Source organism: Cyphomyrmex costatus, unplaced genomic scaffold, assembly GCF_001594065.2.
Source record: "Cyphomyrmex costatus isolate MS0001 unplaced genomic scaffold, Ccosl1.0 scaffold1304, whole genome shotgun sequence".
NCBI lineage: Eukaryota > Metazoa > Arthropoda > Insecta > Hymenoptera > Formicidae > Cyphomyrmex > Cyphomyrmex costatus.
The window spans coordinates 28,710-53,364 of NW_017275288.1; the positions used below are offsets into that span (position 1 = coordinate 28,710).

The window sequence follows — 24,655 nt, forward strand, 5'->3', positions numbered from 1 at the left end:
ACAAATCTTAATCGATTAATTCACGCCTGATATCCAAAATATCCTGTGCACTCTAACAGGTTATGGACTCAGAGCTTGTGAAAAACGAAAACGTTGAAACAAAAAGCAAGCCCAGCGCGCAAGCGATACGTGAGTCCTCTCCGACCTCTAATATATTATCGTACAATTCAAGTAAGTGGCAATATTGTCCTTCTATTATGGCAACCACGAATATCGTCAATTCCACGCGTATCGAACTATTAACTAAAAATAATTATGATACGTGGAGAATTCAGGTAGAGGCACTTCTCGTGAAGAGCGATGCTTGGCCGTATGTAAATGGAGATATACCTAAGCCAGTCGTAACCGGTACAGGAGAGTCTCATAGTATCTCAGGCCGCGCTCAACGTTTGGATGACGCAGGACAGAAAGGCTAAGTCTGACTTGATATTGTCAATGAGTCCAGAGCAACTCAAACATTTGCGGAATTGCGAAACTTCAAAGGTATGGGACAAGCTCAAATCCGTATACGCGTCACAAGGACCGATGAGGAAAGCTACCCCCCTGGAACAATTGCTGTTGAAGAAAATGCAAGAAGGTAATGATATTAGAGATTACTTGTAACGATTTATGGATATAGTTGATAAGCTGCATGCTTTAGAAATCGAAATTAACGGTGATCTACTGCCAGTAATGCTTCTTCACAGCCTACCTAGTAGTTTCGACAATTTCTGTTGCGCTATCAAGTCGAGAGTCAATTTATAGGATGTCGAAACACTTATGATAAAAATCACTGAGGAGCACGACAGCAAAGTCCATAAAGCGACGGAAACTGAATCGAACGCTTTGTTTTCTAAATAACAGAAATCCAAAAGAAAGACTTTTGCAAGCGGCACAAACGCAAACAAAAGAAGCGACAAAAATGAAATTTCGTCTAAACCCCCTGTAAAAATTAGATGCGCTTTTTGCAAGAAGAAAGGACACAAGATTGAAGACTGTTTTCACAAATTAAAAGCGGATACGCAAAATGCAAATGCTGCGGATGAACCGTTTCATGTGAAAGAAGACGCGGCCGTCGAGTTGATTTTCAATGCAAACTCAGACAACAAATGGTGTATTGATAGTGGCTGTACACCACACTTATGTAAAGATTCTGCTCTCTTTAAGAATGCGCACGAAGTTAACAGTGGAATAAATCTGGCTAGTGATGCTACAGCATCCGTGGTTGCCAAGGGTGACGTACAGATAACAGTTTCCAACGGCAAGCAGGATAAATCGGTTACTCTGCAGAACACTTTATATATGCCGACATTACGTACTAATCTTTTGTTTGTTGCTAAAATTGTAGATAAAAGACATCAGGTTTTGTTTACAGAAAATCGGGCTTATGTACAGGACTCATGCGGAAGTGTAAAGATGTAGCGGATCCAGTGGGCAATCTATTCTATTTACGCGACGGATGCAACACAGCTGGTACTGCTTTGATCAACGCACACAACGATGCGAAAGAATGGCATCGAAAGCTTGGTCATCTTAATTGGAAGGATATGTTCTTCATGCTCAGAAACGAAATGGTTACAGGCCTTAAATTCAAAGCATCTGACGAATTTTTCGACTGTGATACTTGCGCTGCAGGAAAATTGACGAGCCTCCCATTTCCAAAGCGCGACAAACGTACAAAATTTCCACTCGAGATTGTACATACTGATCGTGCGGGCTAATGCGGACTGAATCACAGAGTAGTGCACGTTATATTCATTCACAGATGACTATAGTTGATGGACGTTTATTTTCTGAAAAACAAATCGGAAGTCAGTACCAGATTTTTGGAATACAAAAATTATGCGGAAACATGTACCGGGAAGAAAATCAAAGCTTTGCAGTCGGACAACGGGAAGGAGTTCTGCAACGTCATCATGGAGAATAACTGAAACAATTCGGAATCCGACATCGGCTGTCGGCACCTTACACGCCGCAGCAGAACGGGACAGTAGAACGGAAAAATAGAACACTCATCGAGACTGCACGTTGCATGTTAAATGAATCCGGATTTCCTAAATCATTCTAGGCGGAGGCTGTGAACACTGCGAATCACATAAAAAATCGCTGTGTAACAAAAGTCCTTGGTAAGAAGACTCCGTGCGAGATGTGGACGGGCAAACGATCTAATGTAAATTACATGCAAAAATTCGGAGTTGGAGCACATGTCTTAGAGAAAACTCCGAACAAAGACAAGTTCGCGCCGAAAGGCATCGAAGGAATATTCATCGGATATGCAGAAACATCAAAAGCTTATCGCATCTGGATACCTTCCGAACGAAAAGTCCGCATTACACGGGATGTGAAATTCAAAAACGAATTCGGGATCGAGAAGAGTTCACCTATGAGATCGATACAAGAGATCGAAATTGAAAAAGAAGATACTACCTCTAAGGAACGTCAAGACACGATGACCGAAAACGAGATTCAACAGAATGATCATGATTCTTTGCGAGAAGACCTCGAGGAACAGGGCGAAATGAACGACACTTCATCGATTAACGAGATTCAAGTGCGATGCGCTCCTGGAAGACCTCGTAAGGCCATGACTGGTAAACCCGGACGACCTGCGAAGATGTACAACATGATATCTGACGTTGTGAATACGCGCGAATCAAAAATCTTAGGCAATACTAGTGACGATAAAAACTCAAACTGGCACGACGCTGAATTTGCGATGAATGCTCACGAAATTCCATTCTATTCGGCCATCTCCGGACCAGAGAAGAATGAGTGGAAGGATGCCATATACTCGGAAGTAAAAAGTCTCGTTCAAAACGATACCTTCGATATCGTTGCAAAACCGGCTAGCAAAAAGGTGATTAAATGCCGAACGGTGCTGCGAAATAAATATACGGCCGACGGGAGTCTGGATCGTAGGAAGGCGCGTATCGTGGCGAGAGGATTCGCTCAACGACCAGGCATTGATTTTTCTGAAACTTTTGCACCAGTGGCACGCCTAGGATCTTTCCGGCTAATGATGGCTTTGGCCGCGAGATTTGATCTACATATATCACAAATTGATGTTGAAACCGCGTACCTAAACGGAAAAATAGACACTGAAATTTTTATGGAGAAGCCAGAGCTACTACACGGTATGTTGAGAAGAATTGAACTTCAAGAAAAATGCACGAACATATCCAAACGGGCTAGCTATCTACTGAAGAAGATGGGAAAATCGGATACTGTATGTAAACTCTCTACGGTTTACGTCAAGCTGCGCGGCGTTGTCACGCCGAACTTGATAAGAAACTACAATTCATTGGGCTTACTCCTACAATCGCGGATCCATGCGTTTACGTAGACAGAGGTAAACTGACTTTTGTCCTTGTATACGTTGACGATATTTTGATTATTTCCAGAGATCGTGCGAGGGAAAGCGAGATTAAGAAGAAACTGGCGGAATTCTTCAAAATAAAAGACATTGGCGATGCGAAGCATTGTTTAGGCTTCGAAATTCGACGAGAAGGAGAGCGGTTATGTCTATCTCAAAAGGGCTACGTGCAAGAGATTTTGAATATATTTGGCATGCACGATAGTAAACCGGTGAACACTCCACTCGCCTCAGGATCTAAGCTGACTAAGGACAACGAAACGCCAGAAAATTATAACAAGACTTATCCATACAGGGAATTGGTCGGTAGCTTAATGTACGTCGCACTAGGAACACGCCCCGACATAGCTCACGCCGTCAGTATACTGGGTCAATTTAATACATGCTTCAACAAGAGTCACTGGATGGCAGCTAAGCGTGTACTGTATAGGGACTTTTGTCCCATCTATTCTACAGCGTTTCCCATCTGTTACTTGCGCGCTTTTTCTATGACTAAGTTGGTAGGACTGGCGGTCTGGCCATTCCACTTCGAGTGTAGACGAAAGTAGTAAGTAATACTTGTCCAGAGAGAAATAAAATATAGTTCTACGTTCATCAGCCTATTTGCTTGAACCATATCAATCCTACTGTCTGAATCCCTACACTGGTGACCCCGACGTGATCCATCACATACTTAAGCGATCACGCGAATTATAGTAAACGCGGCATATCGGGAAGAGTCAAGTCGCCGACGAATAAGCATCTCTCTCGAACGAGGCCGTTTGCAACGCACCGCCATTTTTCGAGTCCGCACCGGCAGGCTGCTTCGCCACGACAGATCCACAGCCCTTCGAGCAAGACAGCCAGCGATAGTATACTGCGTTTTTACAATAAGGCTTAGTATAACACCTTTTTCTTTTGCACCCGTGCATTATTACATAAGCTCGCGTTTACATCAACATTACTACGTATATCATTCAGATAACAGTTAGTGTTATGTTCTGTGTTACTGGTACAATGAATAACGCGGTGTTTATCAGAGTGATAATTTATTTTGTACAACGGAATACTGAATATATAAAATGTAAGACTGGCCATGTATGTCCTGCTCTACTGCTCTCGTGAGTGCTCTATGTAACTGCCATCTAGCTGCACTCTGCTATTTTCTCTCGGCAACACCTCCCCTTCTTTTTTTTATAAAACATCCTACGTCCTCGTATCGCTTTGGAGGGTATCTCTTACGAACTGAACGTCTGAGTGGCTGTGATTGGGAATCTGAAAGAGACTTTTGGCTAATTGTAGGACTGTTAACGTCGGAGATGTCCGGAGTTGAGGATTGAGACTGTAAAGCTGCCATCTCTGTATTTGTTTGCTCGTCTCCTTGAAGATCGAAAGTCCCCAATAAGATGTCTAATGGTAATTATTCAATTACATATTCATCCTGTGGAGATTCTTTAGTTTCAACAGAGAAACGGGGTCTCAATTGATTTGCGTGAGCCCTGACTAAACGCTGTCTTGTCGGAACTGCTACGTTATATAAAACTTGTCCGATGCGTTCTACTATTTTTCCTGGAATCCATTTCCATTTGTTAATGTTATAGATCTTGACGTAAACCTCTGAATCTACTTCAAAAGCTTTAGATTTTACTCCGTGCTTGCGATTGAATTGTTGTTCTTGACGTAGTTTAATGTCGTCCTTCTGCGGCTGTTGACGGATGGATGGTTTAAGTAAATCCAGAACTGTGCGCATAGGTCTACCTATCAGTGCCTCGGCAGGAGAGACCTTATTTGGAACATTTACGTTAGGAGTAGATCTGTACTGTTTGAGAAATATAGGTAAATGATTACGGATGTTCTCCCCACCGGTAAGTTTTTGGAGTCCCCTCTTGAAGGTATCCACGAATCTTTCGGTTAGGCCATTTGAACTGGGATGAAAAGGCGGTGTACGTAGATGCTGTATACCGTATGATAGGCAAAATGATTGGAATTTTTCGGAAATAAATTGAGTTCCGTTATCAGTAACCAGGGTTTCCGGTATACCAAAACGAGCGAAAATATCCTCCATGATTTCAACAGTACGTTGAGCTGATATAGTTTTGGTTGGATAAATTTCTGGCCACTTTGAAAAAGCGTCGACAACGATTAGATAATATTCCCCATTGATGGGGTCCAGCATAGTCTGCGTGGAGACGTTGCCATGGATTTGTAGGTGTATGCCAACTTGCAAGTGGAACCTTGATTGGAGATTTTGCGGCTAAAGCGCAATTGTGACAAGCCTTGACGAACTGTTCAATTTCGTTGTCAATTCCAGGCCAATATACATAAGAACGTGCGATGGCCTTCATATGTTGAATTCCTGGATGGCCTTTATGTAATTGTCTAAGAATAGATCCTCGATGTTGAGTCGGAATTACGAGCCGTTCCTTGAATAGTAGACAATTTTGAACTACTGAAAGAGATCTTTGCGATTGAAAAAGGGCTTGAGGTCTGAATGAGATACCACAGATGTCGGCCAATTTGAGATTGTGTAAGCGATAACCTGTTGCAAAATTGCATCTTGTCCTGTAGCTGCTTTTATTTTATCAAAAGTTAAAGGAATGAATTGTAATGAATCCTGTAAAACTGTTGATATATCTTCCTCCATTGTAACTGAAGCGATGACAAAATTCTCTTCTGGTTTGTGATAGTTGTTGATCAGACGAGATAACATATCGGCATGACCAAAATCAGATGTTTTGACATATTTGATTTCAAAATCGTAGGTAAGTAATTGTAGTACCCAACGTTGGAGTCGATTTGCAGTATAGACAGGTACGTCTTTTTTGCTTCCGAAAATTGTCACTAGAGGCTTATGGTCTGTCTGAAGAATGAATTTGCGTCCAAAAATCATTTTATAAAATTTCGTGACAGCAAATATTAATGCAAGGCCTTCTTTCTCGATTTGACTGTATCTTTTCTCAGTTTCTGTGAGATTTCTGGCAGTGTGACTGATTGCTTTGACTGTGTTGTCAGGAAATCTGTGTAGAATACAAGCGCCAATACCATACTGAGAAGCATCAGCGGCTACAATGATTTCATGCTTCGGATCAAAGTGAGTGAGAAGCAATTTGGATTGAAGAATTTGTTTGAAACGTTCAAATGATTCTTGACATGATTGGCTCCAATTCCATTTGGAATTCTTTTTTAGAAGTTGATCCAGCGGTCGTCGTAAAATATGTATGTTTGGAATGAAACGTCCATAATAGTTTATGGCGCCTAAAAAAGAACGTAATGTAGTAAGATCCGAAGGTGCTGGCATGTTAACAATTGTGGAGATTTTTTTTAGATCTGAATGCAATCCTTGTCCGTCGATTATATATCCTAGATAAGTTATTTGTGTTGCGAAAAATTTACATTTTTCTATGCGGACGTGGAATAATCGTCTATGCGTTTGAATAATTCATTTAAATTATGATCATGTTCTTCAATTGTTGATCCTCCAACGACAAAATCATCAATGTATGCAAATGTCTTGTCGAGACCAGCGATCATGGCGTCTACAATGATTTGAAATTCGCCAGGGGCCACAGTGACACCAAAAGGTAAGCGATTGTATACGAAGAGGCCTCGATGAGTGTTTATTGTCAATAGGTGCTTTGAATCCTCTTCGACTTGAATTTGCAAGAATGCGTCTGAAAAATCGATTTGACTGAAATACTTACAGTTTGATAATTTCGAAAAAATCTCATCTGGATGAGGCAATGGATGGCGATTTGGTTCCAGTGCATCATTTAGACCAGTAGAAAAATCAGCGCATATATGGATTTGATCGTTTTTTTTGCGAATGACGACAATTGGTGCCGCCCAATCCGAGTAACTCACTGAAGAGATAATTCCTGCTTCCATAAGACGTTCAAGTTCTGCGTCGACCAATGGAAGAATTGAATAGGCAGCCGGCCGTTTAGGTCGGAATGCAGGTTTGGCGTTGTTTTTAAGATGCAGAGAAATTTTTGTTTTAGTGCAGCATCCTAGTTTTGGACTGAAGACATTAGGAAATTTTTGTTGTAAGGTTTGAAGTCGTGATTCTGTAATTTGGGGGTTAGTAACATGATTACAGAAACTGTTAATTGTGTTATGCCATAAATCGGAAGCATGTAACCAATCTAGTCCCAAGAGATTCAATTCTGTGTTTGGAGTGACGTAACAACGTAATTGTCGTGAATCGTTATTTAATAAGACTGTGCAGTCGACTTCATATAAAATGTTTAACGGATTACCTGAAGCATCCTTTGCGATACGTTCAGAAGGTTTACCTTGCGGTTGACCTAGCAGTTTCCAAGTATCTTCTGAAATTATTGTGATGTCCGAGTCTAATTGAAGCTTGACGGTTTTGGAATTTATTGTGACGTCGACGTACTTGCGTAAAAATGCTTCGTTGATTTGATTTACTGCTGAAGTTATAGCTTTTGAATGTGTGGATATGGAATCGTTGTTAGACGAATTGCTCTTTGTTTTCTTGCTTAAATTACAATAACCGTCCTTGTGACCTATGGTATTGCAATGTTTACATTGATGATTCTTGAAATTACAATCCTTGGAATAATGAAGCTGACCACAAAACCAACAAGATGTAGAAGGTTGTTTTTGATTTTGTTTTGTATTGTTTTGTGACTTCTTGTTTTTAATGAATTTTGCAGTTTTATTTTGCTTCTGTTTAGATTGAACTGCAACTACATTAAGTGGTTTTGCATTTTGAACCAAAGAAGTATCAGCCTTTAAATTAAGAAGACGCTGACATTCCACAGTAAGATCTTCTAAAGAAAGAATATCTGGTTTAGAATCTATAAGATTCAGAAGCTTAGTGCGGATGTCGGCATCTGTAGAAGAGCGTAATCCACATACAAAGATTAAACATTTAAATTGATTAGCCGTTATCTTTGAAATTTGAAATTCTTCGCATTTTTTATTTATCTGAGCTGCGTATGCAACAAAATCTTCCTGTGGAGATTTTACAGTGTTCATGCAGTTATAACGTTGATTAAACAATGAAATCTTTTTCCCGAACATTTGTTTGAGCTTTTTTACCGTATCTTCTAAAGTGAAATCTTTCGGTTGACTGGGAAGAATGTAATCAACGTATTGCTTGTGACACAAAGTGTTCAATTTGCGCAATAACAGCCTTACCTTGGCGGCGTCGTCAAGGTCTCTAGCATCGACGTTAAATAATCCTTCGTAACGAACGAACCAAGCGTCGAATGTTAGTCCATTTTCAGAGTCGTATACGAATTTCGTGATGCCACTTGCGAGCGATTCCGTCTTCATTTCTTTATTTGAGGTTATAGTTGAAGCGAATGCTTGTGAGAGTTGAGCAGCAAAGGCATTTTGTTGTTGGACAAAAAATTCCTGTTGTACCTTAATTTGAGCTTGTTGTTGTTGCATAAAAGCTAAAAGGGCTTCCTTCATATCCGACATCGTCGAGAGAAGGTTATGATTCAAAGTCACGAAGTGAACGATGCAATGACCGTTATTCAAACCTTTATCCTCGTCGCCACTGTTATGTTCTGTGTTACTGGTACAATGAATAACGCGGTGCTTATCAGAGTGATAATTTATTCTGTACAACGGAATACTGAATATATAAAATGTAAGACTGGCTGCCATGTATGTCCTGCTCTACTGCTCTCGTGAGTGCTCTATGTAACTGCCATCTAGCTGCACTCTGCTATTTTCTCTCGGCAACAGTTAGTATGGCGGAAGAGACACTCGGTCAAATCAGTTCATACAGAGTGCCCAAAATTCCCCCTTTCTGGACAAAAGATCCGGAAATATGGTTTGCTACCGTAGAAGCGTCTTTCCACGTAGCGAAAATTACAGACGATACAACTAAATTTCACATTATATTAGCGAATGCAGATACCGCGATTCTTCCCCATATCAAAGATTTAATTTTGAATCCCCCTGCGAGCGGAAAATACGATACTTTAAAAGAACGCGTACTAAATGTTTTTTTAATTTCTCAAGGCGCTAAACTACGTCAGCTACTGAAAGGACAGGTTCTCGGCGAGAGAAAGCCATCTCATTTACTACAAGAACTTAAAAATTTAGCCGGGGACAACGCCAACGATAGTATTATTAAAACATTGTTTATCGAGCAGCTTCCAGAGAGTTATCGTACTATTTTAGCAACGATCGAAGAGCCCGACCTCAGTAAACTCGCTTCCATAGCGGATAGAATTGCAGAATCAGTGTCATCAAACAACGCACTAGCTCCGGTAACCAGTTCAAAAGCACAAGATTTGGCAAGTGATCACACTCCTCAAGCTAGTCCCATTAATAAGCCGTCCGAACAGTCACTTTTAGAACAGCTAGTTCAAGGCATGAACACTCTGCTTCGTAAAAGAAGATCACGCTCACGGTCTAGTTTACCGGGTAACTCACGTCATTCAATGAGAAGACGTAACCGCTCTCGTAGCACGGACAGAAAATGTTTCTATCATCGCAAATTTGGTAGTAAAGCATATCGATGTCAACAGCCGTGTAATTGGATCGATGGAAAGACAACCCAGGAAAACTAAAAAAACCTTCCCGGTTGGAAACGGTCGGTCAAGGTAAAGTTACAGAAAACCGTCTCCACATATTTGATAAAATCACTGGGCGCAAATTCCTCATCGACACCGGCGCGGAATTGTCCATTATTCCCGTTTCTTCTACCAATATTAAAACACAATCTAACTTAAAGCTCTACGCAGCAAATGACACACGCATCACAACTTATGGCACACTTCGTCTAACGTTAAACCTCGGATTGCGAAGACCCATAACCTGGAATTTCTGCGTGGCGGATATTCCATTTGCTATAATAGGCGCTGACCTATTGAAACATACCGCCTATCAGTCAATCTACACGAGCGCACTCTCACCGATCAAATCACCTCTCTTTCAGTAAAAGGAAAATTGACAGCCTCGCCAGTATTCAAGATCTCAATCATTGATCATTCTTCTGAGTTCGCGCACATTCTTAGAGAATTTCCGGAAGTGACGGGCATCGCTCAAAACCTTGCATATACACCTAGAGCCGTTAATCATCACATCATCACGACCGGCCCCCCGGTTGCAGAGCGCCTACGCCGATTACCTTTAGACAAATTAACAGCGGCTAAAGCAGAATTCAAACGCATGATCGAACTCGGTATTTGCAGACCATCCAGTAGTCCCTGGGCCAGTCCTATCCACATGGTCCGCAAGAAAACGGGCGAATGGAGAATCTGCGGCGATTACCGTCGCCTTAACGCGGTGACTGTGCCTGACAAATACCCGGTACCGCATTTGCACGATTTTTCAGCCAACCTACATGGCAAAAAGATATTTTCATCTTTAGATTTATCCAAAGCTTACAATCAAATTCTCGTAGCCGAGGAACATATACCGAAAACAGCGGTAATTACATCTTTTGGATTATTTGAATTCACAGTAATGACATTCGGATTACGAAATGCCGCGCAGACATTTCAGCGCTATTTAAACCTAGCACTTAAAGATCTAGATTTTGTTTTTTCGTACATAGACGATATTTTAATCGCATCATCTTCTCCAGCAGAACACAAACACCACTTACGTACAGTCCTTTCAAGACTCAAAGAATTCGGACTATCGTTAAATACTGACAAATGCGTTATAGGCACAACAGAGCTAATCTTCTTAGGACATCATATTAACGCCAAGGACTGCAAACCATCAACAGAAAAAGTCAACGCAATCCAAAATTTTCCAGAACCAAAATCAGTTGCAGATGTTGTACCTCTCGGTGCAACAAGATATTATTTTGGGATTCGATCCGCTCAAAGGGTTGGAACCCACGAGGAAAACAAGGAAAGTGGTCAAGGTCGTAGAACAAACACACACTGCACCACACTTTTATTAAAATAACCCCTTTTATTTATTATAACACTTACAATTTCGAGTGGTTATTACCACTGATTACATTTAACCCTTTGTTGAATTGGTACAATTACCCGATTAAAAGATTACACTTTGATTGTTACAATTCGAGTAGTTGATTATAATAGTTGGATTTAATTAAAAGAATAATACTCGGGTTAAAGTCCTCGCTCGTGACTTAGACCGGTCGGCGACACTCGTTATCGCGGATGTAATATGACTCGGTTCTCGCGACGCGCGTAACGTATCGTTACGTTTAGATGTATGACAAGACTCTCTCGCCGGTCCTTAGACCGCCGAATATATAGGCGTCGCGGAGTCATCGAACTAGCGGCATTCGTGCCGTGTGCAATGCGGACTTCGTCCTCTTGCATTTCGGCAGTTCGTTGTCCTGTCGAAATGCAAGATTTGCTTTTTATTACTAATTGTTCGATGTGCGTGCGGTCATTGCTTGCGTTCGATCAGTGATCGTTGTCCGCACGCGTTATGGAATTTGCAGCCTTGCATTTCCGCAAGTCGTTGCTATGCCGAAATGCAAAGGTTGCTTTGCAGTAATAATCTTGCATTTCCGCCAGCTCGTTGCTAGGCTGAAATGCGAGACTTAATTGTGGTAGCACTCGCGGGCTACAACACAGATTTACGCCGTTTCCTCGGCATGCTTAATTTTTACCGCAATTATCTGCGTAACGCTGCGTCTTCTCAAACACCCTTACACGCATTCCTCAAAGACTCACGCAAGAACGACAAACGCATCATTAAATGGACAAACAAAACGGAAAATGCGTTCGAAAAATGTAAAGCTAGCTTAATCAACGCCGCATTACTAGCACACCCTATTCCTAACGCCCAACTACGCGTGACTACGGATGCATCTGATTTCGCAATGGGCGCAGTACTCGAACAACGTTCTCGACATTCGTGGGAACCATTAGCATTCTTTTCGAGGAAGTTCACACCCACTCAGAAAAATTACAGCGCTTATGACCGCGAATTAACTGCGATTTACGAAGCCATTAAATATTTCCGCTACTCTCTAGAAGGACGACAATTTACAGTTCTCACCGACCACAAATCTCTTATTTACGCGTTCAATCAACGCGCAGACAAAGCTTCATCGAGACAGCTACGTCAACTATCATTTATCTCACAATTCACCTCCTGCATCACTCACATTACTGGCCAGGAAAACATCGTAGCAGATAGCTTGTCACGGATCGAATCACTGCGTTTAGCTTGTGATATCGAGTTATTGGAGTTGGCCAAACTCCAGAAAGATGATTCTCAATTACCACAACTGTTAAAATCCACAACAACGTCAATGAAATTATCAAAACTTATACTGGACTCAGAGCATTAACAAATTTATTGCAAAATGTCAGGCGAATCATTCAGACCATATATACCATTATCACTTCGGCGCAAAGTTTTTGACCTGTTTCACGCACCCGCTCACCCTAGCGCAAAAATAACGGATCGAACCATCCGCCAAAAATATGTGTGGCCACATATGCATCGAGATATAGCCCGTTGAGCTAAAAATTGTTTAGAATGTCAACAATCCAAAATATCACGCCACGTTAAACTTTTACCAACTGATTTTACAACTCCGGACGGACGTTTCGACCACGTCCACATGGACTTAATTGGTCCTCTGCCAACGTGCCAGGGTTTCCGTTATTGTTTAACGATAATAGATCGTTTTTCGAGATGGCCTGAGGCTATTCCATTAACAGATATTTCTGCCCCTACAGTCGCACGTGCATTTTACGACCACTGGATTTCACGCTACGGTGTTCCCAAGACTTTAACCACTGATCAGGGAAAGCAATTCGAAAGTCAAATATTTAACTCACTCCTCCAATTGACCGGATGTGAAAGAATACGCACGACCGCATACCATCCCGCATCGAATGGGGTAATCGAACGATGGCATCGTACCCTGAAGACTGCATTAATGTGCCATAACTCTTCGAATTGGGCTAATTTACTACCCACGGTTTTACTTGGATTACGTACTCAAGTTCGATTGGATACCGGTGCATTCCCGGCTGAATTTTTATTCGGAACTTCGCTAAGAATTCCTGGCGAGTTTGTAACCGATAACCGATTGTTCTCTCTCTTTTTCTCGTTCCGTTTCCTTCTCGCACGCGATTTAATTAAACAGATATTTGCGAATTTTAAGATATGACTAAGCAATCAATATTTTTCAGTATAATTGCTATCGAGCATTCCGTACAATGACCCATATCGTAAGAATGCACTTTAACCGTTTGTGTACCCTTTTTTTTTGTCTATGGGGACGACGTCAATAATAACAATAGAGTTTATCTTTACGACTGCGATAAAATCGTCCCTTCGTTGAAACTTGTCGAAATATGTTAGAACGCGCTAATACTTAAGGGGAGGGTACACCCCAATTTTCAACTATATTAAAATGTAAGTTTAAAAAATCGACAAAATTATGTTTTCAGTAATTTTTTGCAAGGAATTCAATGGTCATAAAAGAAAGTAGGTCAAAAATTTTTTTGACCAACAAAAAAAATATTTTTTTCTCAAAAATTATAATTTTTCAAAATCCATCCGTAGTGTTTTAGGAAACATATTTTTATATATAAAAAAAAATTGGCGTCTTAAAATTTTGATTTTTACTATTTTTGAAGCATTTTTTTTCGTAAAAAAAAAATTTTTTTCCGCATAAGTGTTGTTATGTCCACTATTTTTATTGAAAATTGCACATAAAACGTTTCCCCCGATTTTTTTAAAAATTATTTTGAACAAAATTAATAAGAATTGATAAATTGTCGAAAATGTATTTTGATGTCGTAGAAATACTTATAATTATTATTACTATTACAAATCAAACATTAAGTTTTCTTTGCATCGTTTACATTTACATACATACACACGTACATACATACATACATACATACATACATACATACATACATAAAGGGTGCGGCGCGGGAACTTCCTTATTTGAATTGCGCGCCACACAGCGGCCATCTTACAAAAGTGGACGTGTGCGCGCCGCTGTGTGGCGCGCAATTCAAATAAGGAAGTTCCCGCGCCGCACCCTGTACATCTAGGATATATGCTATGGGTCACCTTCAGCGAGAAAGACACAGGTTCACACTTTGTTTCCGTACTTCTTCGCCGTGGCTACATACTTTATTGTTATCTGACGGAAATAAAAGGGTGAAAAGGTTATTTGAACATTTGTGGATTATTGTCTAATCATTTAGTAATTTTTCTGACAACTTTTATTTATTATTTATGTAAAATGTAGTGGAAATCGTACACACTGTTTTCTAGTTGTTCTAGACTTCGTGAATCGTGATTTCGTTTGTTGATAACTTGTGCAATGCCGGCAAAAAGAAAAAATTTTGACCGTTCATCTAAACTATCTAAAAAAAGATGGAGCTGTAAATCCTCGGGTCATCAACAAATTATTGAAGTTGAAAATCCTCCTGGACATTCTGAAGAAGGTAATAATGAAGATATTCAACCTAGAAATATGCGGCTTCAAAATAATTTTGAAGAAGCAGAAACACCAACTAAAGAGGTGCAAAGAACAAAAGATGAATACATATTTTTTCAAACTTCTTTACTTCAATCTCTTCTTGATGCCGTTGTATGTAAAGTCTGTTTTTCACATCGAATTGAGGCTAATATAATCGATGTAAATTGCGGATTCGCAAAAAAAATTGAAATCATATGCAGAAATTGCGAGGAAAGTGGACTAAATGCGACGATATCATCAACTTTGACGTCGAACAATAACAGAAATGAACTTCAAAGTAATCAAACTTCTTCACCATTTGATATAAATATTCGTATTAGTATAGCTTTTTTGGAAATGGGAAAAAACTACGCTGGGATAGAATTATTTTCTATGATTATGAATATGAAACCGTTTTCCAAAACGTCTTTTCATAAATATCTAGATACTATAAACAACTCCGTAAATAAAAAATTAGACGAAATTTTAGAAACCGCTCGTTCTAAAGTGAAAAAAAAATATTTTGTTGAAAATATTGAAAGCCAAGAAATGACAAATATAACAGTGAGTTATGACGGAAGCTGGTTGACGAGAGGTCACACTTCACTTCTGGGAGTTGGGTGTGTGATTGATGTTTTGACCGGTTACGTGATCGACTTCGAAATCATGACAAAATACTGTCATGAATGTGTGATGGCTAAGTTTGAACTTGGCGAAGAAAGTGCAGAATTTTTTATGTGGATGGAAAGTCATCAAAGCAGTTGTCAAATAAACCATACGGGTTCTTCTGGTGCAATGGAAATGACAGCCGCGGTAGACATTTGGAGAAGATCCGAAAAGTTTGGCTTTCGCTATTCGACAATGCTATCCGATGGAGATTCTAAGACACTATCTCATTTGAATGAAATGGAAGTTTATGGGAAGGATTTTATAATTCAGAAAGAGGAGTGTATCAACCATGTAAAAAAAAGGCAACTTTGAACTTTCTACTATTTATATTACATTATATTACTTATACATTATATTATATGCAGTAATTATATTACACAGATTAGGTACAGCTCTAAGAGACATAGTAAAGTTATGGCGAAATCGTGGAGTGACACTTGGTGGAAGAATGTATGGTGCTCTAAAGGGAACTACCATCGACAAACTTTGTAAATACTATCAAGCTGCAATATATAGAAATAAAAACGATGTCACAGCAATGAAAAACGAAATTATGGCCATAATTTACCACGGCGTATCCACTGATGAAAACCCCCAACATCAGTTTTGTCCTGCAGGCGAAAACTCTTGGTGTTTCTATCAAACAGCAAAAGCCAGAGGTGTCAGAACAGGACTTCATATAAAGAATATTGGAACCCCCATAAATAAATTGGTAAAAAATTATTATTACGACTTATAAGATTTGTTATCTTATATCAAATCACACACACATATATATATACATATACACATATTTATATATATACATATGCGTATATAGGTTTTTGACAAGATTCTACCAGTATTCGTTAGATTGTCAGACGAGAGTTTGTTGAGTAGATGTACACAAGGCCGGACACAGAATGCGAATGAATGTTTACACAGTCTGATATGGAACAAATGTCCTAAAGAAATTTTTGTTTCTAAGAAAAGATTGCAAATAGCAGTAGCTGAAGCAATATCACAGTACAATGACGGATTTAGGAAATCCACATTTGCTTTTCTTGAGTCACTAAACTTTTCTTTAGGAACAGTAGGAGATAAGATCGCCCATCGAAGAGATCAAAAAAGAGCGAAACAAGGAAAAGACAGAAATAACAAAATGTATCAAAAAGTACGAAAAGCCAAAAACATAATGAGAAAAAGAATTGACAAAGCTCTAGAAGATTCTGAAGGGGTAACATATAAAGCAGGTGCCTTCTGAAATAAAATGTTTCCGACAAATGTAAATATGCCTGATTAAAAAGACTTTCCGTGTAATTGTTTGAATAATTTTTGTATCACAACCATTTTGTATCGAAAAACGTTTTATGTGCAATTTTCAATAAAAATAGTGGACATAACAACACTTATGCGGAAAAAAAATTTTTTTTTATGAAAAAAATGCTTCAAAAATAGTAAAAATCAAAATTTTAAGACGCCAATTTTTTTTTATGTATAAAAATATGTTTCCTAAAACACTACGGATGGATTTTGAAAAATTATAATTTTTGAGAAAAAAATATTTTTTTTGTTGGTCAAAAAAATTTTTGACCTACTTTCTTTTATGACCATTGAATTCCTTGCAAAAAATTACTGAAAACATAATTTTGTCGATTTTTTAAACTTACATTTTAATATAGTTGAAAATTGGGGTGTACCCTCCCCTTAAATAGAGGAAAGACTTGGGGAAAAGAAATTAAAACATATTATATGCCTATATTTAAAAAAAATTCATATTTTTATTTATTTAAATTTGATACAATCCTTTTGGGCGTTGCGACCACCAATTGTATATTTTAAATACATTTTGTAACGCACAATTCTTAGCATGTTTTACACATCGCATAGTATTAGTAACATCTAGATTATTCAGTGATTCTAGTAGAGGTGGTAGGCCGGTTTAAAGCCATGGGGCTCCGAGGGGGGGGTGAGGGGCGAGGGGAACCCGAGGCGCGGGGGGTATGACGTCACGGAAGGGGAGGGGGAGCCGGCTCCGCCTTATCGCGCAGGCCGCCGCCGCCGCCGCCGCCGCTACTGACGTGTACATTTTAAAGACGTGACACTTTTGAAGAAGAAGAATAAGATAGATAAGTAATTTTTTTCTTACCCTCCTCCTTCTTCTCCTCCTTCCCCCGACGGCCTAGTCCGATTCCTCCTCCTCCTCCTCATCCAACAGGTGGACGAGGAGGTGGAACAGGTCCACCACGTTATCCACTTGAAGGTAATGCCCGACGAACCGGATCAGGTCGTCGGGGTCCACTTGATCTAGGTCAATCGGGAGGGGAGGAGGATCATCCTCTTCCTCCTCCTCGATGTTCTCGTCGACGACGTTCTCCTCCCCGTCGTTGGTGTTGTTATCCTCCTCTTCCTCCTCGTTCTCCACCTCCACCTCTGCCTCTATCACCTCCTCCTCTTGAGGAGTAAAATCCTCCTCTTCCTCCCCAAAAAGTTGTTTTTTAATCGGCTCTAGTAGGTGCATTCTAGTAGCGCACTCACAGACGCACGCACTCACAAATATTATTTTTATTATTTATTTAATGGCGCCCCGTCTCTAGAGGATTTAATTGAATCGATTTCCTGAGATCACGTCTTTACTGTAAAACCGTATAAAAAAAAAAAGTGGAAACAAAAGATGCGATGCCTGTAAAAATGAACTGCGGAGTCGAAACAGAAATCTTCACCGTATGCGAAACAAAGGAATACTGACGCTGAAAAGCATTCGTCGCTAAGACGAAGCCTAGGATTGACCCATAGGCAATTAATTTGGTGAAATATGATCCGAGACTTGAAGAGGCTCTGCGGTAAGAAGAGCTATTTATGTAAACAGAGCGATAGCGCGTAGAGGCATAGGATACATCGAGCACACATGCGTCTCTTCGGTAGGAGAGTAAAGAAAGTACGCATAAAATAATAGAGCCAAAGAATATTTATTCATAATGGTTTACACAGTAATGTGTCGTACAATGTATTCAGATTTTTTATTTTTTTATTTTTTTATTTTTTCGCAGTAATATTTTCTTACATGTTAAAAACTAAAGCCAAGAGCTCGCAATCGACGAGCTGGCGTTTGTCGAAGATATCACTCTCGCGTATAGCGTTCGCGACATTGGAGAAGCGCGTATACTTGGCATCGACCGTATCAACGAGTCGGGCTAATCGTTCGAACGTTACGTCGATGCATCCGTCGAGATCGAACATTCGGCGCAGCGTCGATTCGATCATCGTCATGTGTACGGTCGAAAATTCGAGTCGTACGAGCGTAACGTCGTTATGCGTGCAGATTCTGATCGTTAGCTGTCCAACGTTTATAAAATTGTCCTTGTACTCGTTCCGCAGCAATTTGTAGATATTCCATCGCTGCTCGTAGAGACCTTTCCACGTTTCGAGAGACAACGACAGTTCGCGTCCGTGATGATCTCCCAGAACGATGTCCACGTAACTCGGTGGATCAACGTTGATTCCAATTTCCAAAAACTTGTAACCCGTAGCGGTCAGGTCGTATCGTCGATTCAGTATGCGCACCGCGCGACGCTTTATCCTGTAATAACGTAATTACATGCATAATGTTATAGGAAGAAAAGTGTTTTTTTCTGTATAGAATATTAAAACTTACGCGTCGGGTTCCTTCTTCGGTTCCTTCTTCAGTTCGCTCTCTGTGGTGGAGTCAAAGCGAAACATTTTTGATCCGTTCGTGCAAGCGAATATAGCAATACTGATCACATCGGCGTATTAAATTTATTGTAATACTTCTGTAATTGAAGAGAGGGAGGTAAATCGAAGAGAGAGGGGGTAAATTCTCTTTCCGAGAATTGCAAACCTGTCGCGACAAGTTTTATCGCAACTTTCTATGTATTCTTTCTACCGCGAATTCATCTATGTGTATACGTACATACATACATTATTATTTATATTTTTATGATGTATTATCTTTTGATGACGTGTTCCCTGCTTCCCGCGCTTTTTTCCACAATGGCGGGGGAGGGGAGGGGGCATTCGGGGACGTTCGTATCTATTTTTTGACGATGATGAAGACGTCGACTTATAAGTCGTATCTGTCGACGTATTTTCTAGAGGCCAATTACAATATCTTTGGTTTTTCGTCGAAGATGTATTTTTCCACGTATTTTATGGAGGCAACTCCCAATAATATCTTTGATTTTTCTTCGACGGTGGGGGGCTCGGTGGGCACAGCGGCTCACGATCGTCGTCTAACCGACGGTATCCCTTGAGCTTGGTCCACTTTCTATGCAGATAATCGTTTACTCGGTCCATGTCGTAACGCTCGTAAGATTACGATTGAATGAAAAGAGCTTTACGCACTATCTTTATATATACTGTCTACGCGTTTATACACACATACATACATACATACATACATACATACATACATAAGTAGTATAGTACCACTATGGGGACTCGCCTGTGACGTCACTGGCGCCAACCCCCTCCACTACGGCGCCAGTGGTACGGGTGGGTCCCCATAGTGGTACTATGTTACGAAATGATCGCCCCCCTCTACTACTGACATCATCCTCACCGCTACGACGCCAGCGGGCCTCTCGGCTTCCCATAGTGATGCTATTTTACGAAATATTAGTAATCCCTCTACTATCGACGTCATCCCCACCACTACGACGCTGGTACCTCTATCGGTTCCCTATAGTGCTACTATTTTACGAGATGATATTAATTCTCTCTCTACTACTACTACTACAACGTCGATGTGTCCCCATAGTGCTGCTATTATACGAGACGATAGTTGTAACTAATAGCTAAATGTAATGGAGGGGTGGTAGACATATTTTAACGAGCTGTGGCCACAATGCGTAGAACTCGTCCGGGTGTAGACTGCTCGGCTCTTTGCTAACGTTAGCACTGATGAGTGCAAGTGGACCAGCATACTACTGACGTTATCCCCACCACTACGACGCTGGTACCGCTGTCGGTTCCCTATAGTGCTACAATTTTACGAGATGATATTAATTCTCTCTCTACTACTACTACTACAACGTCGATGTGTCCCCATAGTGCTGCTATTATACGAGACGATAGTTGTAACTAATAGCTAAATGTAATGAAGGGGTTATAGAAATATTTTATTGAATTATAAATGTATATGTACTTATTTTATTGAAGACATTAATGATTACAATTTTATTAAATTTCAAAGTTTATATATATTTATTTATTTATTGGACATATAATAATGCATGGTTACAAGTTTTTTTAATTAAATTATATATTTATGTAAAACTATGTTAAACATTTATTCTTATTTTCGCGAATAACAGCTCTGTGTTCGTGATACAACATTTGAATTAGAAATTCCACGCCCTATAAATTGATTTTCTTTAGAAATGTAATGACGCCTCATATATGAATTGTAATAATCGCGTACTATTTTGTCATTTCTTGATAAATTGTTCGAAAAAATATCACGAAACTGATGCATCCCAAAACCAGTACACATAAAGTGCACAAACATAACACAAAATTGTCCACATACATCAGAGGTATTACTTTGAAATTGTTGAGTGTTGTAAAATAAGGTTTTACAGTTTTTTCTATAGCGGGCGAGATGCTGTGGGATGATAGGTGGTAACCCGTAGCTGTCGAAATAGTGTCCGACGCCGTCCCGTCCGACGTACATAGCGACCCAATGTGTTCCAGGTTTTGTATGGTCGTCAGTATTAGCGATAATAGCAGCAGGTTTACTCCAAAACGTAGGTATCTCGTCCGCAGCATAAACGCCTATAGTATCGCAGGGTATGTTTTGTAAAGCAGCCCGTAATTGCAAACTATTCATAGCCACCAAGAATTTTCAAGAGAATTATTTTCTTCTTCTTCTTCTTCTTTTGTATTATGACTATTATCGCGGTTATACCACGTCATAGAAAACGATGGAGATGGAGGCGACAACGGTGTTGACAAAGATGCAGAATCCAGAAAGGCGTAATCTTTAATCCACTTTCTTATCCGCAATGCATTATTTAAAGCACATGTATATTCCCGATTATTTGTCTTGATTTTTATACTATGGATAAGGCACGTTTGCTTTAACTGCGGTAATTGATGAAATGGTGGACATTTCTCCTCTTCTTCTAAATTTATAATGTTTCTACTTGTAATACGATGGAGAAAAGCTGATTTATCTCGGCCTCTTATGAATATTCGGTTCGTAAATTGTGCAATTGTCCTCAAATGTCGATATAAGTTTTTGTATGGTGTATCTCCTTCAAACCATTCAATACCATGGAAATTTTTACTGAGCCAATTGTTTTGAGATTTTGAACGGGTTGATAGCTCGGTAAAGGAGTATGGTTGTGCAATAATCCAATGAGCGCAATGGTCGTTATTTATGGAGACAATAGCAACTTCTTTTGGAAAAAAATCTTCCTCCGTATTCTTGAATCCTTGTATATCAATAACGATATTCATATTTATAACTGTAAATGCGAGAAAGATATATATATATGAATAACTGGTAGTAATAGTGTAGTGTATACACTCAAGAACTAGTGCCGACTGATGATTGAAGTTATATGCTCATAACGTTTAAGCTTTTCGTTTCTATAATATCCGTTCCTATAATGCTTGTTCCCGAAGTTCTTTTTCCTATAATGCCTATATTAGTATCAAGTTTCATCTGCGTTGAATATTTGCATAGCCAGTAGGCTATGAATTCGTAGTAACGATCTCTCTCTCTCTCTCTCTCGTTCTTAACCACCATAGTCTACAATCACCTGTCTTGATGCATCAATCTCCATAATATTGTCATATTCGGCATAAATAATACAATTTATCGTATTTTCTAATGCTTCTTCGAAACGAACTTCGATTCTAACATTACCATGCTTCATTAAATTCCAATGCGTAGTATCGTTTGCTGAAAGGTCCGGTGTAAGATCAAATGCAAAAAGACAATAACCGTTTGGATAATTCTTACGAGAAATAGCATTGCCCTCGTTTAAAAAATGAATTCCTGTTCCAGAAAAAAGAGTGTGATAGGCCTCCATATATAATTTCTCCTTTGTAAAATCGGGTTGTAACGGTTTGCTAGGTATTTGTGTACCATCCACGTACAGAGATAAAAAATTAATTTTGTAATGATGAAAATTAAAAGGATTCAGCATACGATTACCGTTAAATGCTCTATTATCAACAAAACCGATGATTAAACGTTTCGGTATTTGACCTAATATCACATTGTCGAGCGTTTCACCGTATATACCACTGTGTATAGATATAGATTTCACTTCGACACGTGTGAGGGGGTATTTTGCTGTGGTTTTCGCAAGAGCTTTGGCATGTGCTAACAACATACCAGGTGAAATTTTTGAACGTCTAACAAGAAGTGTAGCATCAATTATATGAACTTCGAAATTTCGTTCGGTTTGATCCATAAGGCAGAATGTATCTCTCGATCGCACTATTCGCAAACGCATTTCTACACCATTTATTAAAAATCTTTCTTGATTAAAAACATCACAGTGTAAATGCCCCATAAGATCAATTTTCTTGCCATCGGCTGTCAATACGCGACGTTTTACAAGGCCATCGTTTGCGTTGAGTAGATCATCCATGGATCCGCTTTTATCTTCGTACCACAATACGCTTGTTAAATGAGAGTTTTTAGCAGCAGGACCATAATTAAGTAATGTCTCTATGTAAGCTCTATAAGCGTAAGCATTATTCGGTGGTGATATAAGTTTTTGATTGAAAAATACATCTACCTGATTGAATAATGAATGCATAAAATTATTCACAGGCCCGACATAATCAGTGGTATCTCCATCTTTTGAAGGCTCTTTATGAATCGTTGGCCTTATTTGGACACTGATGCTTAACATTGTATGCGGTAGATCGATGTATTCCTCTCCTAGTCCGGGTACTACAAATTCTATAGGTGAATCATCAGTTAACGATGATATTGGCTTGTAGTGTATCCATTGTGAACTTTCGATTGTGGCTTGCGTTGGTGGAACAGTGAATAATTCCAATTCCGATTTGAGACATTCGCATGAATGAGTGTGTAAAAAAGACATATTTGCTATTATTTTACGGCGAATATATTATTGAAAAATGTCAACAACAGTACGATTGTTTCGAGAATATCTCTTTTTCTTTTTATTTTTTAACGTATTTGTCTTAGATCGAATTGTCTTCTTCTTTTTCTTCTTCTTCCTCTTCTGTTCTTTCGCGATATGACCACTGTCACGGGTGTTAATTAAATGTTTTATTTTCGACTCTCTCATGGATTTATATCCTGATCCTTTCATAAGAATATCGATCTTTTCTTCGGCTTTCCGTTTTAAATTTGTAGCTGAATCTTTCATGCGAGTATTAAAAGCTTCTTTGAATGGAACATCTCTTTGTATTACATCGCGAGCTACGTTCATTCCAGAACGAACAACTTCTTTACCGATCGCCTTCGCACCTTTTGATAAAAGAGGTAAAACACGACAAAAGAGGCCTCCAAGGAAACTACCAATTCCATGACCGCGTTGATTTGATGTACCAATGTACACATGTTCAATTCCGCTTTGCCGACCACCGCCGTATTGGATATCAAAATATTCATCATAGGCTGTCATTTCTTTTAATGTATTATTTAATCTAATCTTTTAAAGTGAAGCGTTACAGTCAATGTGCCATATTCGAATGGTATAGGTTGCCCAAATTCATCTCTTATATCGATCTCAATTGTTTGAAAAGACGTATGAAGTAGAGGTATATATTTAGCCGTTGAGAAACTTTTATGTTTGACTGAACCATAAACGTATGCTTCTATATCTAAAGGTACGGTACGGAGTAACGGTGTTTGCACATCACCTGTAATGTAAGGTTCACATATATCCGTGTATATGAACATTGAAGTAGGTAACGCTCTGATCAAGCTAGCTGGTCTAGATGATACCCAAGACATATCATTTAGCGATATATTATATTCCTTCGTATTATATCCGAATATCCGTGCCAATGTTGGAGATAGAAGGAAAGTATGCTCGTTATTTACACAATGTACACATGAACGCTGTGCACTAACATAGCCATTTTTATTTACTGTAAAAGTTAAATGATCTTCCATCGATGTTTCATTAACTGTTTCGACAAGATCATCGATTGAACGGTACAATCCCCATGGCATAATGTAATGTTCGATTCTATTTTGATCTACATCATTTTTAAGAGCCTCAGTTGTATTGAACAAATTTCTT

The 24,655-nt window shown here is 39.4% G+C and overlaps 3 protein-coding genes across 3 annotated transcripts; all 3 read right to left on the bottom strand.

Annotated features, from left to right (window-relative positions):
* Nucleotides 1-4,751: 4,751 nt before the first annotated feature.
* Nucleotides 4,752-5,507, bottom strand: LOC108782555 (uncharacterized protein K02A2.6). Its single transcript, XM_018550849.1, has one exon. The coding sequence runs from the start codon at nt 5,505-5,507 to the stop codon at nt 4,752-4,754; it is 756 nt and encodes a 251-aa protein (XP_018406351.1).
* A 1,223-nt stretch (nt 5,508-6,730) lies between these two features.
* LOC108782556 (uncharacterized protein K02A2.6-like) lies at nt 6,731-8,971 on the bottom strand. The gene is made up of 3 exons (XM_018550850.1): nt 8,344-8,971; nt 8,045-8,187; nt 6,731-7,918 (listed from the first exon to the last, which is right to left on the bottom strand). The coding sequence occupies exons 1-3, from the start codon at nt 8,969-8,971 to the stop codon at nt 6,731-6,733; spliced, it is 1,959 nt and encodes a 652-aa protein (XP_018406352.1).
* A 13,185-nt stretch (nt 8,972-22,156) lies between these two features.
* LOC108782557 (uncharacterized protein F54H12.2) lies at nt 22,157-23,482 on the bottom strand. The gene has a single exon (XM_018550851.1). The coding sequence runs from the start codon at nt 23,480-23,482 to the stop codon at nt 22,157-22,159; it is 1,326 nt and encodes a 441-aa protein (XP_018406353.1).
* Between the last annotated feature and the right edge of the window lie 1,173 nt (nt 23,483-24,655).